The sequence below is a fragment of the Ovis canadensis genome, chromosome 3 (assembly GCF_042477335.2).
Source record: "Ovis canadensis isolate MfBH-ARS-UI-01 breed Bighorn chromosome 3, ARS-UI_OviCan_v2, whole genome shotgun sequence".
Taxonomy (NCBI): Eukaryota; Metazoa; Chordata; class Mammalia; order Artiodactyla; family Bovidae; genus Ovis; species Ovis canadensis.
The window spans coordinates 75,635,113-75,651,820 of NC_091247.1; the positions used below are offsets into that span (position 1 = coordinate 75,635,113).

General features: G+C 41.0%; 1 protein-coding gene across 2 annotated transcripts in view; it reads left to right on the plus strand.

The window, feature by feature from the left end:
- The window catches only part of FSHR (follicle stimulating hormone receptor), a 190,401-nt gene that overhangs the window by 107,159 nt on the left and 66,534 nt on the right, over positions 1 to 16,708 (plus strand). For both annotated transcript variants that reach the window (XM_069583374.1, XM_069583375.1), the window contains exons 3-4: positions 11,635 to 11,709; positions 14,118 to 14,192. In XM_069583374.1, the coding sequence (XP_069439475.1) occupies positions 11,635 to 11,709; positions 14,118 to 14,192 (150 nt within the window). The remainder of the gene's footprint in view (positions 1 to 11,634; positions 11,710 to 14,117; positions 14,193 to 16,708) is intronic.

The window sequence follows — 16,708 nt, forward strand, 5'->3', positions numbered from 1 at the left end:
TTTAATGTCTTACATGCTTTACCCTCTTGTAGAGAATACCCTAAAAAAGTGCTTTTCCTATGAGTCACTGCTTGGGACTTTGGTTTATCTGTGGAAGGTGAATTTTCACGTTGACTTATATGCTGCCTTGTCAGAACTAAGTACCATATTGTATGGAGGAAGAGGGTAGTATTCAGGTTTTTCATTTTGCTGTGCCAAAATTTTCTACTCTATTTGAAATTAAAACAATAATAACAGAATCTTCTGAAGTGGAAAGAGTTCTCTGAGCCACTGGAGGTAGGCCTATCTGATTTCTGCCATTTTTTTGAGGCTCCATGAGTGGTAGGTTCACACCCCAGGTCAGTTTCTCTCACTGGCTGTGCAGCACTGGGGAAATTATTTAACTTCTGTATACCTCATTCTCGTATTCTGTATAGGGATCAAGGATGGCACTTACCTCATAGGGTTGTGAGGATTAAACAATTTAATAAATGTAAAGCACAGAAAAATTGCTTGGCACAGAATAAGTGCATAGGAAACAACAGTTGCCTACAAACGTCTGAGACCAACAAAGGTCTGTCTAGTCAAAGCTATGGTTTTTTCAGTGGTCACGTATGGATGTGAGAGTGTGACTATAAAGAAAGCTGAATGCTGAAGAATTGATGCTTTTGAACTGTGGCATTGGAGAAGACTCTTAAGATCTTGAAGATCCAACCTGTCCATCCTAAGGGAAATCAGTCCTGAATACTCATTGGGATGACTGATGTTGAAGCTGAAACTCCAATACTTTGGCCACCTGATGCAAAGAACTGACTCATTGGAAAAGGCTCTGATCCTGGGAAAGATTGAAGGCAGGAGGAGAAGGGGACAACAGAGGATGAGATGGTTGGATGGCATCACTGACTCAATGGACATTAGTCTGAGTAAACTCTGGGTGTTGGTGATGGACAGGGAGGTCGGGTGTGCTGCAGTCCATGGGGTTGCAAAGAGTCAGACATGACTGAGCAACTGAACTGAAACATCAGTTATTATGTCTGTGATTTTTAGTTCCTTTCTTCATCTGCTGAGGAAAGCAAGGGAAATATTCCAACATATAGATTATTACTTAACATTTTAAATTAAGACAAAACTAAAAATGAACGTAAGTTTGTTGTTGAATGTATTTAAAAGTGAGGGAGTTGAATTCAGACATCTGAAATAGATCGAGTCACTGAGGGTGCCTTTATTTCTGTCTCGTTTGGGGATCTCCTTAGAGCATCTTTAGCAAAGATGCACTTTTCCCAGGGAGAAGGAAGCAGATGGGACATGTGGAGAAAGGAAGGTACCTACCAGCTACCACCTGTGGAGAGGAGAGGTACCTGTTGGCTCACCCTGACAACATGGCCCCCTCTGTACTGACCCTCTCTTGAAGGGATCAGCATCCTTTTCAGATTATGACTTCAGTAATGCAGACATCCTTGCTGGGGTATCCACATGCTGTGCCTAATCTCCTTTGTTGGTCAACAGACCAGATAGAGGATCTCATTGTGGGTAAGCCTCAGAAGAATGTTTGGGATAATGTCATAGTCCAGCTTAAGAATTTAAATGATCTATAGGTGGGGTTAAGAGAAGTGTTCCTAGGACACTTGCTAGCACTAGTTTTTCCAGCCAGTAGTTGGCTAGCCCAGTATCTCCCAGCTGTAGAAGAGTCCAGTCTTAAATACCACAAAGAGATGGCAGCCTTTACATTGATATTTGAAGTTTACCCCACAAGGAACATTGTGCTTTCACACATACCATCTTATTTAATGCCTCTGACATCCCTGTGTGGTATCAATTATTCCCATTTTGCAGATAAGGAAATTGAAACTCATAGAGACTCTAACTTGACCAGTTATACACCTAGTAAGAAACAGAGGCAGAATTTGACCTCAGGTTTCTAATGCAAAGTCACCAGACCTAACCTCATGGGAATTCTAAATGAGGGCAGGAGTATATATTTAGAAAGATGTATGACATTTTCTCGGAGAAGGCAATGGCAACACACTCCAGTACTCTTACCTGGAAAATCCCATGGATGGAGGAGCCTCGTAAGCTGCAGTCCATGGGATCGCAAAGAGTCGGACACGACTGAGCGACTTCACTTTCACTTTTCACTTTCATGCATTGGAGAAGGAAATGGCAACCCACTCCAGTGTTCCTGCCTGGAGAATCCCAGGGATGGAGGAGCCTGGTGGGCTGCCATCTATGGGGTTGCACAGAGTCGGACATGGCTGAAGCGACTTAGCAGCATAACATTTTCTGCTTCCCTTGTGCCTCAGATGGTAAAGAATCTGCCAGCACTGCAGGAGACCCGGGTTTGATTCCTGGGTTGGGAAGATCCCCTGGAGAAGAGAATGGCTACCTAGTCCACTCTTGCTACCTACCTCCTACTCTTGCCTGGAGAATTCCATGGACAGAGGAGCCTGGTGGGCTACAGTTCATTGAGTCGTAAAGAGTCAGACATGACTGAACGACTAACTCTTTCACTTTTATGACATTTTCTCAGATGCATTTTCACAGAAATTTTCACCTGAACATTATGTATTTACTTAAGCCACATGGCACATTTCTAGAAGAATTAAGGGAATAGACAAGACATAAAGTAGGAATATATACCTGTGTGTGTATATATAATGGGCTTCCCTGGTGGCTCAGACGGTAAAGCGTCTGCCTACAATGCGGGAGACCTGGGTTCAATCCCTGGGTCGGGAAGATCCCCTGGAGAAGGAAATGGCAGTCCACTCTAGTATTCTTGCCTGGAAAATCCCATGGACAGAACAGTCTGGTAGGCTACATATATATAATATTTAATATATAGAACATATATAATTATACATTATATATGAAAGTATATTATTTTAATATCTGTAGTTATATTCAAATGCAACATACCAACAATCCATTTTTTCTATTCTAGGAATAGCCCACCAAATAAAGATAATAACCAGCTATCTAAGGCAGGCCTAGAATACCAGACTCCCTGAGTTAAAGATGATTGATAAAAACCAGGACCCAATTTATTCTCTGTTAGAGCCCCAACACAGACCTAGTACCTGAAATACAAAAGCTGCTTGATCAAAATTTGAACAATTCGTTGAATTACTTCTTCACTCTTCTAAAGATTCACTCCCAGGCTCTGAGACACCAGATGCTTTTTTCCTGTGCTAATACACATTCTGATTTGCAAATACTCCGTTTCCTGCAGGTTTTCAAGAACACAGCTCTATTGTGCAAGACCAAACGAAGAAAATCTTTTATAATCTTTCAAAGATAATTCAGTCATTCAGCAAACACTTGGCTAGAAGCAGAAATACTAAGATGAAAGGCAATGTCACCGTCCTCCAGGAGTTCTTTGTCTGGTGAAAGAGACAAGACAGAACACAAACCCAGTGCAGTCTCTGAGGGCTATGACAGTGCGTGTGAGGAGTCCCACAGGGGGACTCAGGGAAGAGAAACCAGTCAACATTTGAGGTTATTAAATAGAAAAAAAGAAGAAATTTGACTCATTGGGCATTAAAAATATTTTAATGTAATTGAATGTCCAGTTATGGAGAGGTAGTTTGGATTTATTAAAAGAAAATACTCTATGGAAAGTCAGAGGAGGAAGGAAAAGACAGGGGAAACCTAGGTGCAGACTATCTCCTGTATCAAAAAGAAAGCGAAGACAATGAGTGTCTGACTTCTTATTACACCCTGCTTTCCAATTCATAGATGTTCTTTGAATTTCTTCAGTTTTTCCCTATCCTACAAGCCTATAGCAACTTTTTTCTAGTGAAACCAGCATTTGGAAAAGGAGTGTCGGGTGAAATGGTGGACAAATGAATATCAGTCCAAGATTAAAATTTCATGCTAGATCTAGCTGAATGCTACATGCTCATTCACTCCTTAAGTCCATCCTACCGACACCCCACCCCAATACGTGTACTTAAATGAATACTAACCCTTTTGTTGGCCAGAGGAATGAAAATCTGGAGAATCTAATTCTCACTCTGAAACTCCAGACAGAATGTCCTGATAACCTCCAGCACCTCATTCAATCGCATCTCCCCTTCCTTCAAAGAAACATAGAATTCTGTGCACAGAAGAGACCTAACATTTGATCAAATGCCTTAAGAACTCCTACAGTTACACCAGTCATCTCTCCTGTTTTCATCTCTATGGGTATTTGGTCAATTCAATGACCTCACCTGTGAGCCAGAGAGGAACTGGGAAACACCATGATGCATATGGGCATCCAGAAGCTATTCGCACAGCAGATCAAATCCATGCATGTGTCCCTTCCATGCTATGTATTAATTGTAGAAAAATTCCTGGGACAAAAATCTAGCTCATAGACAAGCTAGGCTTGATTGTTACATACCGTATGTTGGCTACAGAAGAGGGGTGAAAGATTACAAAAGACAAACTTCATCTCCTTCACAGTTTTGCAGATTCTATTTCTGAACCTAAGGACTACTTTTCCTCCATCTACACATCCTCCCACTAAACATTTATTGCATACTTATCATGTTTCAACTTAGCACTTGGTGCTGGAGATACAAAGATAAATGGATAAAATACCATCTAGGAACTCAAAGTCAGGTTGGGGAATTAGGCAGTAACCAGGTTGGGGAATTAGGCAATGACTACTGCCTCATCACCAAAAAATTAGCAATAACAAAACCAAGTAGCAAATGCTTTAACTGAGAAAGAATTATTATGACAATCTAGAGAACAGGAAAACTTCAATAAGAGAGTAAGGGAGGGATTTCCAGAAGATAAAAGATTTTTAAAATCAAGAACTTCACTCCTCCACTATCATGCTTTTCATATCCATCCCTATGTACATTGGGGAAAAAGGCCTGGTAGGGGGTTAATACCATTCTTCAGAAGAACCTTGCAATCCAAGTGTGGTCTCAAGATCAGCAACATCCCCATCACCCTAGGTATTAGAAAGGCAGAACCTCGGACCCTCTCAAGACCTTCCCATAGAGAATCTGCATTTTAACAAGATCCCCAGGTGATTTCTATATGAGTCATGAGAAGCACTGCCTGGGAAAATGAGAAGTCTCAACTCTGGAAACAACCTTTCCACAGAATCAGGACCCTTCACCCAAGGAGGACAGAATTCAGCCAACATTGGATAGTTCCCCAATTTTTTGTCATTTGTCATTCTAGAAATTAAAATTGGGAAATATTCTGTCAGTCTATTTTTTTTAAGTAATACATTTCTACATATTAATATAAATAACATGTGTTATGCAAAATAATATTCAAAAAATTTTAGATGGAAGAGTACCAGGTTTTTGTTTTTGTTTTTTTACATATTTCCAAAACATTTCAGCATCTTGCTTAATAGAAGAGAGATGAACTCTCACATCTTCTTCTGCATCCACACATCAATGAGCCCCAGACTGATACTGAAGCTGAAACTCCGATACTTTGGCCACCCGATGAAAACAGCTGACTCACTGGAAAAGACCCTGATACAGGGCAAGACTGAAGGCAGAAGGAGAAGAGAATGACAGAGAATGAGATAGTTGGATGGCATCACTAACTCAATGGACATGGGTTTACACAAACTCCAGGAGATAGTGAAGGCCAGGGAAGCCTGCTGTGCTGCAGTCCATGGGGTTGCAAAGAGTTGAACATGACTGAGCAACTGAATAACAATAAAATACAAGATGCTTTTACATATTTTCCACAATATCCCTTGTTACACATTGAACATTTGAAATGTTGACCTTTTGATTAAGTTTTCTTATGAAAAATCAAAACTAACTATTCAGTAGTACCTCTTATATTTTACTCCCAATTCCAGGTTCTATCTCCAGGTTTCTCATACTACTATGTTATCTCATTTTTATTTCCTTTTGTGCTCCAAGAACTTTATTTCTCGAATTTGTTGTCCTAGCAGAACAAGGAAAATTGGCCCTTGCTCCTGAAGCAAACCTTCTGTAAGATGGAGAGCACAGGTCTAAATGGGAACTTAATATCATCTAGATCAATAGTTTTCAATCCTTTATGCACATTAGAACCACCATTGTTTGGAGAATGAAAGAACAAGGGGGAAAAAATAATGCCAGAGTCTCACCCCAGACTAAATAAATCCAATTCTCAGATATGAATCCAGGCCTCGGATTTTTTTTTTTTTTTAAGTTCACCAGAAGGTTCTAGAGTGCAGTCAGAGTTGAAAAAATTTGATTCTTTGACCTAGTTCAGCTATTCACTTCATAGATTTCAGTGAAGGGTTGGGGAGCTGCAGAGGAGACAGTTAAGAGGGGAAGGAACCTTATCTATAATCTCCGGATTACACTAGGATTTGATAGAACTTTCAGAACCACCTTCAGACCAGACAACATTTTTCCAATAGCTCTCTCAATTCAGAGTTCTCAAGACATAAACAGAATGGAATTTACTATCCTTCCTCTGAATAAAAAGCATTGCTATACAACTGTTTTAAGGTATGTTTCATATACACTAAAATACATGCATTCTCTTTAAACCTAAAGTTCAAAGTTAGATAAACTTATGTTACTGCTTCCCCAATCTTGAAAGAGAATGTTTGCATCATCCCAGAAAGTCCTGCTGCCTCTCCCATTAGCAAACTCCATCCCAGGCCCCAAGTGACAATTACTCTGATTTTTATCACTGTAGATTAGTTTTTCTTCTTCTAGATCCTCATATAAATAGTCTGCATTCTTCCACTCAGCGTAATTTTTTTTAAAGATTCAACTATGTTGGAACAGCAGTTTGTTCCACTTTATGGATGAGTAATATACCATTGTATGACTATGTTACAGTTTATCCAGTTAAGCTGCTATGAGTATCTGTGCACAAGTCTTTGGGAGGGCATGAATTTTTCTTTCCCTTGAGTAAATATATAGGAGTGGAAATATTAGACCCAACATGGCTTGGGAGGCAAGGCATGTAGAACAAAGTGTTCCAGCCCTGCAGTCAGCCAGAGCTGTTCTGCATACAGATAGGGCTGTCTATTAACATGGAGATTAAAATACCAACTTCACAGGCATGCTAAAGGGATTGAGGAGAATGCATGTACAGGGCTGGTAAATAGTAGATACCTAGTCAATGGTAATAGAAATAACTAGAGGCAGAACTGGTTTGAAATGGAGAAAGAACCCTCAATTTCCCAGTAAGGTATTTTTTCACTACTGTATGCTGCTCACCTCCCTCCAGCCCTCCTCCTGCTAAAGGCTCTCTCTACCACCTTCCAAGCCTAACACCCTCTCCTGTCTCTGAACCTGAAGCCATAAAATATGAACTACCTTCTGAAATAATTAATTTAGAAGTGTTTCTTGGCTTATTTGTTTTAATAATTTTTAGTTCACTTTGGCAAAAAAATCCACATAAGAGAATGTGGATGGGATGAATTCAGTACATGAATTCAGGAAAGGAGAAATGTCTATCTTCTAGGCAGCATTAGGCTGAGATACTACAAGGGGATGGTATGTGAACGTGGAAACACAATAGCTTTTGGATGATATGGGCTCATCTGCATTTAAACCCTCTCTGTCATCCAGTGCTTCCCTCCATGCCTATCTTCTGCCTGTGCAGCTCTTTCACTTGACTTCTTAAAGTCTTCAAAAAAATGTCTCCTTTTTTGAAGTCTCCCACTCTTTTCCTGTGGGCTTCCCTCATAGCTCAGCTGATAAAGAATCCACCTACCAATGCAGGAAACACCAGTTCAAGTCCTGGGCCAGGAAGATCCCCTGGAGAAGGGATAGGCTGCCCACTCCAGTATTCTTGGGCTTCCCTGGTGGCTCAGCTGGTTAAGAATCCACCTGCAATGTGGGAGACCTGGACTCGATCCTTGGGTTGGGAAGATCCCCTGGAGAAGGGAATGGCTACCCCCTCCAGTATTCTGGCCTGGAGAATTCCATGGACTGTATAGTCCATGGGGTTGCAAAGAGTCTGACACAGTGAGCGACTTTCAATTCACTCACTCCTTTCCCACTCCTCTCATTCCTATACCACCCAGCACTCTTCCCACTGGAAGGACAGAGAAGCAAATAAACACCCAATGGCCAGGACATCCTCTTAAACCATGCCTGCACACATCACCCTTATTTATGTTCAACTGTGAAAAGTATGAAGGCAGTTAAATTTACCAAATGAATCATGAAGGAAGCTACGATAGTATTAGAGGTGCTCTTCTCTCAAAAACATAAGAGAAGACTCCACACGTATACATCACCAGATGGTCAATATTGAAATTAGATTGATTATATTCTTTGCAGCCGAAAATGGAGATGCTCTATACAGTCAGCAAAAACAACACCAGGAACTGCCTGAGGCTCAGATCATGAATCCCTTTTTGCCAAATTCAGACTTAAACTGAAGAAAGTAAGGAAAACCACTAAGCCATTCAGGTATGACCTAAATCAAATCCCTTACAATTACACAGTGGCAGTGACAAATAGATTCAAGGGATTATCCGATAGGCAGAGTGCCTGAAGAATTATGGACGGAGGTTCATGACATTGTACAGAAGGCAGGGATCAAGACCATTCCCAAGATAAAGAAGTGCAAAAGGGCAAAATGGTTATCTGAGGAAGCCTTACAAATAGCGATGAAAAGAAGAGATGCTAAAGGCAAAGGAGAAAAGGAAAGATATACCCATTTGAATGCAGACTTCCAAAGAACAGTGAGGAGAGATAAGAAAGCCTTCCTCAGTGATCAATGCAAATAAATAGAGGAAAGCAATAGAATGGGAAAGACTAGAGATCTCTTCAAGAAAATTAGAGATACCAAAGGAACATTTCATGCAAAGATGGGCACAATAAAGGACAGAAATGGACCTAACAGAAGCAGAAGATATAAAGAAGAGGTGGGAAGAATATACAGAAGAACTATACGAAAACGATCTTCATGACCCAGATAACCACGATGGCATGATCACTCACCTAGAGCCAGACATCCTGAAATATGAACTCAAGTGGGCCTTAGGAAGCATCACTCTGAACAAAGTTAGTGGAGGTGATGGAATTCCAGTTGAGCTGTTTCAAAGCCTAAAAGATGATGCTGTGAAAGTGCTGTGCTCAATATGCCAGCAAATTTGGAAAACTCAGCAGTGGTCACAGAACTGGAAAAGGTCAGTTTTCATTCTAATCCCAAAGAAAGGCACTGCCAAGGAATGCTCAAACTACTGCACAATTGCACTCATCTCACACACTAGCAAAGTTATGCTCAAAATTCTCCAAATCAGCCTTCAATTGCATGTGAACCATGAACTTCCAGATGTTCAAGCTGGATTTAGAAAAGGCAGGGGAACCAGAGATTAAATTGCCAACATCCATTGGGTCATCAAAATAGCAAGAGAATACCAGAAAAACATCTACTGCTTTATTGATTACACCAAAGCCTTTGACTGTGTAGATCACACAAACTCTGTAAAATTCTTCAAGAGATGGGAATACCAGACCACCTGACATGCCTCCTGAGAAATCTGTATGTAGGTCAAGAAGCAACAGTTAGAACTGGACATGGAACAACAGACTAGTTCCAAATAGGGAAAGGAGTACATCAAGGCTGTATATTATCATCCTACTTAGGTAACTTATATGCAGAGTACATCATGTGAAATGCCAAGTGGATGAAAGGACAAGCTGGAATCAAGAGTACAAGCAGAAATATCAATAACCTCAGATATGCAGATGACAACACTCTTATGGCAGAAAGCGAAGAAGAACTAAAGAGCCTCATGATGAAAGTGAAAGAGGAGAATGGAAAAGCTGGATTAAAACTTAACATTCAAAAAATGAAGATCATGGCATCCAGTCCCATCACTTCATGGCAAATCGATGGAGAAACAATGGAAACAGTGACAGACTATATTTTCTTGGGCTCCAAAATCACTGCAGACAGTGACTGCAGCCATGAAATTAAAAGACACTTGCTCCTTGGAAGAAAAGCTATGACCAACCTAGACAGCATGTTAAAAAGCAGAGACATTACTTTGCCAACAAAGGTCCGTCTAGTCAAAGCTATGGTCTTTCCAGTAGTCATGTATGGATGTGAGAGTTGAACTCTAAAGAAAGCTGAGCACTGAAGAATTGATGCTTTTGAACTATGGTGTTGAAGAAAACTTTTGAGAATCCCTTGGACTGCAAGGAGATCCAACCAGCCCATCCTAAGGGAAATCAGTCCTGAATGTTCATTGGAAGGACTGATGCTGAGGCTGAAACTCCAGTACTTTGGCCTCCTGATGCAAAGAATTGACTCCTTGAAAAAGACCCTAATGCTGGAAAAGATTGAAGACAGGAGGAGAAGGGGACAACAGTGGATGAGATGGTCGGATGGCACCACCAACTCAACGGACATGAGTTTGAGCAAGTTCTGGGAGTTGGTGATGGACATGGAAGGCTGACACGCTGCAGTCCATGGGGTCTCAAACAGTCAGATATGACTGAGTGACTGAACTGAACTTCTCTCACAAAATGTCTCCTTGTTAATGGGGGCGTGAGAGAAGGGATCCTGCCACCATTGAACTGACAGCTCCCCACCCAGCCCCTGCTCCCCCTCCATGTTGCCAGCCCCTGTGCTCACAGTCATACTTCCCCTCCCCTGACAGGCCTTTTCCCTGTCCTGATCTCCAGGCCTTTCCCTTGATCAAGAGCATTTCTAGAGCTTCTCAGCAAAATCTCAGGCCAGCAGACAGCGCCTCACCTGAGCCAATTTGAATGCGTACCGACTATGAGATTTTCTGAAACTCTCTCAGCTGCCACATTAAAACTGCATGAGAGTCTTCCTCAGGAGGCCTAATAATAGCATGTTTCATCTTTGAGCCACTTTATAAACATTAACTGATTAAGTCGCCCTTCTTGCCCTTTTGTCCTCATAAGCTCTGGGCTTCTGCAGAGTGGACTTCATCGTCCACTCCCTGCCAATTACTCCAGGAGCAAACAGGCTGGGACCTGAAGGATCTTTCCTGGGTATTTTCAGCCAAGCAACAGTAATGTCAAAGGTCCTGCAGTAATAATCTCTACTTGGGTGACAGCATGGGTGTGTATTTAAAAGAGACTGACTTGAGGTTCTCATTTTCCAAAGCAGGATAGCAGAGAGAACTTGCCTCCATGGTCTAGGGCGGGGTCACCAAACTATTGCCCATAACACCAAACCCAGCTTGCCATCTGTTTTTATGGATAAAGTTTTACTGGAACACAGGCATGCTCATTCATTTACATGATATCTATGCCTACTTTTATGCAACAATATCAACTGAGTAGTTGCAACAGAGACCAAATGATTCATAAAGCCAAAAAATAAAAATTTTACTGCATGGTCCTCTAGAAGAAGTTTGCTGATCCTGGTCTATTTAAAGTTTGTTTGCACCCTGTATATTCCCTAAATACTTTTAATCAAGTCTCTTTCCCTCCCTGGGCCTCTGTGGCTACATCTATAGACTGAATAATTTCTGACCAGAGTCACTGCCTTGGGTTCATTCTCTCATTGTTCTATAAGTATTAGCATCTTATGTTGTTAGCTTCGCCTCATCATTACAGCTGACTGCTTTGCGAGCGGGAGTAGGGTTCTGTGTGTCTCATGAATCACTACAGGCACAAGGCTCTAGGCTGAGCCCTAAATCCATTATGGACTGTAGCTGAACTGACTTGAATTATATTTCTTTCTTTGCAGAGAGATCTCACAGAATGATGTCTTGGAAGTGATAGAGGCAAATGTGTTCTCCAACCTGCCCAAACTACATGAAATGTAAGCAAGACTCTGTGGGGTTTTGCTCATGCCTGCTTTTGGTAGTAGCCTTGAAGTTCGCTTATATTCCTGGGAGGCCCTGGCTCTGCTCTGTCCTCAGGCTCCTAGAATTTCGTTTTAGGCTGTCAAAGTCAGTCAAACAGGTGCTGCCATGTATCTCTGCCTGGTGACTCAGGTACCAGTCCAGAGCTTAGTCTTATTCTGGTTCTTCCTTCTCAGGGTTTTTTTGCATAGTAAACTCAAGAACCTAGCTCTGTGACTGCACACATTAATACTTCCAGCTCATCCTCTCATTCAAATTTGTTCCACAGTCAAAGCCCAAAATAAATTCCTCATGATGTAGTTGAAGGTGGGCAGTCTTAGTTTGACTGCTAGCCTATGCCACATACTCACCATGGAACCTTGGTCAAGATGCAAAATCATGCTAAGACTTAGCTTTCTTTCTGTAAAGTGGGAATGATAAAATTGCATGCCTCATAGGATCACTGTGATGAATAAATGAGATGATAAATGTTATGTAGATCTAACACATAAACTGGCATACAGTAAGTTATCATAACAATCCTTGGCTTCTTTACTAGTCCAACCAAATGTATTTTCTCTTGTTGACATTCTTGTTATATATACATGCCAGTACTCACACAGATACACCTCTGTTGCATACCAGTCTAAAGTTACTATAAATTATCAAAGCCAGATGAGACTTTGGAGACAGGTCCAAATTTTTCCAAAGTGTATTCTGTGTATCATTAAACAGAAAATTATTGTTACAAAAAAGGAAGAAGAGTCTATGGTCAAACAAGTTGGACAGACTCACCTACTATAGGAAAACTCAGAGTCTATAATATGCAAATATACACTTGGAATCTCCAAGAAAGATATTGTATTAAGAGTTTCTCAACTAGTGTCACTGGAAAGGTTCCTCTGTGAAGCACTGATGAATATCTTACAAAATTCTCAGAGAACACAGTTAGGAAAGCCACTGAACCACTTTCCTAATTTTACAGATGAGGAATGAAAGACAGAGAGAAGTTGTGAAGCTTGTCTAGTCACCCAGCCAAATCCACAGCAGGATAAGGACTTGAACATAAATCTCTTGACTCTTTTGTATCTTTTTAAAAAGTTCTTAGCATTTGCCAAGCATATATACATATATACACATATACATAATTCATATATGCATACATACATATATATGAATTTGTTTAGTAATGACAGTCTGTCCATTATGACAGACTCTGCCCTCCCTTTCCTTTTCTACCTCCCACTCTCATTCTTCTTCGCTGTCATTAAGCCTCTGCAACTGATGCCTTCCCTCTCTCTCTGCTTGGCCTCTCCTTACCCTAGCTGGGAAAAAGAGATCTGACCAGGGTCTTAGAACCCACAGAGAGTATCAGAGAAGTGAACCAAAGGGCAGCCAGCCCTCTGGGCAAGGTCAAGTAGATGTCCCTCTGTGCAGCTCAACGGGCAGTGGAGCTAATGGGATGGCTCTTTCATCTCTCCCCGACATGGAGAGGTGCTCACCTCCATGTAACACTGCCTGTATTTAAAATGATTAATTACCTGGTACTTGGATCTGTGTAGCTACAGGTTACTGCAACATTAAAGCTAATGAAACAGGGAGGAAGTAATTAATACAGAGCATCTCTGCAAATATACATTGATCCAGCCAGATGAGGAAAGGGCAGCCTCTCTCTGTCGGAATCCAAATGTGAACATGCCCACCTCCAGACTATTGATCAAGACATGGCACAGGTCAGCCCGGGGCAGAAGCCATCACTTCCCATGAGTTGTGACAGCAGCCTCCATTGAGCATGAGGGACTCACTGGCACCTTGCCAGCTGCTGTCTGTTGGGACTGCACCGTGAAAGCCAGAGATGTTCACTGCTTATCCCTTAATCTTCATTTTCCTTTGACCTTTCAACTTCACTTTTATCCAATCTCCTTTGATTGTTCACCCTCTTTGTTGCTGTCCATCCCCTTCTCTCGTCTCCCAAGCAGGAAAACACACACACACACACACACATACACACACACACACACACAAGTTTCCCCCATTAGACTCATCCCTACCCTCCTCAGACCCTGGGAGATCCTTATTGGTTCAACACTCAACTGAGTTCAGGGTGAAATGACTCACCCAGCTGTGCTTTGTTTGTCTCTGATGAATAGATTCCAGGAAGACTTCAGTGATGAGAGTTATATAAGACAGGGTTAATATTTTGTTTGCACAGTTTAGTAACAGTAAAAGACACCACATGCATGCTCAATCTTTGTGGAAATGATGGATAGACAAAGAGATGGATACATGGGTGAATAACTTATTAACATACTCTTTGCAGAATATGAGAAATACCATAGCACTCCTTACCAGTAAGGTCATGTGCATGTTCTTTTCTCCTTCACAGTAGAATTGAAAAGGCCAACAACCTGCTATACATCGACCCTGATGCCTTCCAGAACCTTCCCAACCTCCGATATCTGTAAGAACTTCTGTATTCTGGTGCCCCTTCTATCATCAAATTGTATATTCGTATTTTAGCAAAATATCCATTGGCAACTCTGGGGAGCAACTGCTTGTAATCAAAGATGTGGGGCAGAAGAGGAAGTGAGGAGACACTTGCTTGTGGGTTTTAGTTTAGCTTAATGAGTAAATTCCACTGACATAATTGCATTTGATTTTCATTTACAAAAGCAGACATCATAAGGAATGCCATTTGCATTAATGGGATTGTCACACAGACCTCTTGCAGAACTCAGTCATAATTCAGTGTTAATGAGATACAGCCAAAATTTCTGCTAGCATTTAGCTTGTGACCTTGACCTCAAAGGCATCATCTCTCCCGTTCTGCGTGTAAGCATTTTTTCCTTTGATAGATTACAATGTTTTATATTAAAGTTTTGGTTAATAATAGACATGATATTTTTATCAGCAGAGAGATTCTTGGTGTTTGAGCTCCATCCCTTGGGCCTGACTCTATCTGCAAAAACATTGCTTCTTCCACTCAGCTTTCAAATTAGCTAAGGGCTTGACAGAACCCTGAGTGCTACAATGGGATCCTACAAAATAACAGATAAGAACTTGACCTATAGAGTCACACTTTCCAGAACCATTTATTAACTACTGATCACAGGCACAAATATAACCTCTCAAAGCTTGTTTCCTTGGAAATAATAATGGATGTGCATCTATTATCTATTAATATAATAAGAATGAGTACTTACTTACCTCCAAAAGACAGTTTTTAAGCAAAAATGATGTATCATTTCTTACCTATCTGTGAGTTGATCAGTGAAATCCATTGGCCAAGTTGGACTCTATTGGCCTGACCTCAGCTCAGCTCACTCGTGTATCTGAAGTCAGCTGGCAGGTGAAGTGGGTGCTGGCCGCCCTGGATAGTCTCGGTTTGGGATGACAGCTCTCCACCAAGTGGTATTCATTTCTAGCCAACTCACACAGCCTTGGTCTCACAGTAGACCTGGGATTCCAAAAGAAAGAGTAAGCTTGTAAGCCTCTTGAGACATACCCTGAATTTACACACCATTTCTTCTGTTGCATTTTATCATTCTTGGGACCAATGCAGCTTTAAGAGATGGAGAAATAGAATCCACTGATTGATGGGAAAAGCTGCAAAGTCACCAAGAAAAGGTGTAGTGATACAGGGAAGGATAAAGATGGAAATCACTCGCGTATTCTTTCCCGGAGAATTTCATGGACAGAGGAGTCTGGCAGACTACAGTCAAGCCAAGGGTCGGACATGACTGAGTGACCAACACTTACACTTGCGATCAATTCAGAGCACATAAAGTGTTTTGCACAGTGCCTGCGACATAATAAATGCTCAATAAACAGTAGCTACTAGTGATATCTTGACTCTGCCCCTAACTGTTGATCTATGAGAACTGGAGTTAGCAATTAATATAACAAGGAGCTCTAGGCCATTGTGGCTTAGCTCTCTGATGGTGAGTGACAGAGGGAATAAAAGATTTAACAGAACAAAATCCATATGACCTGGGACTTCAGCTCTCTGATAGGACCCCCAGAAACGATCTGAAAAAGAAACAAAGTCTTCCACTCCTGAGCCACGTCAGAGGCAAGACCAGCTTCACTGGCTCCATGCTCAAAAGGGTTCCACACTCAGAGGGCCTCATTCCAGGTTTAATACTCTGCTATCACCATCTTGAAATGCTTTAATGGTTTTGAACAGAGAGCCCTACACCTCACAAGTTATGTATTCAGTCATGCTGAAAGGTCAGGGCTATGATCAACTCAGGAGTCCTGGCTCTTTAAATGGACTTTGCTATACTCTGTAGAATCTAACACAGGTTAGGTACACCACAGTGGAGGAAATCCGAGGTAACAGAAAATGCATAGGCCTTAGGATAAAAAAATATAGAGAGCCTCATCCTGACTCCACCATTCATTCCTGGACCAATCACTAGACCTCTGAGATGTGCATAGCTTATAGGACTTTCAACTGAGGTTCACATATGAAAACATATTGTAAACTACAAAAACATTAATAAATGTACTAAGTATTTGTAGGATGGTTATTTCTGGCCAACCAGTCAAAGTCTACAAGTCTACCCTCAAAAAAAGTCCAGTAAGGGTTTAACAGAGAGTTATGGTGGCTACTAAGACCTTCATGTTTCACCTAGGGTGCTTAGCATGTATTCAACAAGAAAGAACTTTGGGCCATGCCTTTACATTTAATGGAACAGTATAAAACAGAAAAAGAAAAAAAAAAAAACTATACATGACATCAGAAGGACTGGATTCCAGATAGGATGCTGTTATTTATTAGCTAGATAAATTTTACCTTCTCTAAACCTGTTTCTTTATCTATAAATTGGGTGGTTATAAAAACTAAATAAGATTAGGCCTGTAAAAACATTTTAAAAATTGTTTTTAGCATATAAACCATAAATAACTATATAAATATAAAATTATTAGTACCTATTACCCAGGTGGTTTCCTTCATTTCTTCTTTTTTCCTCT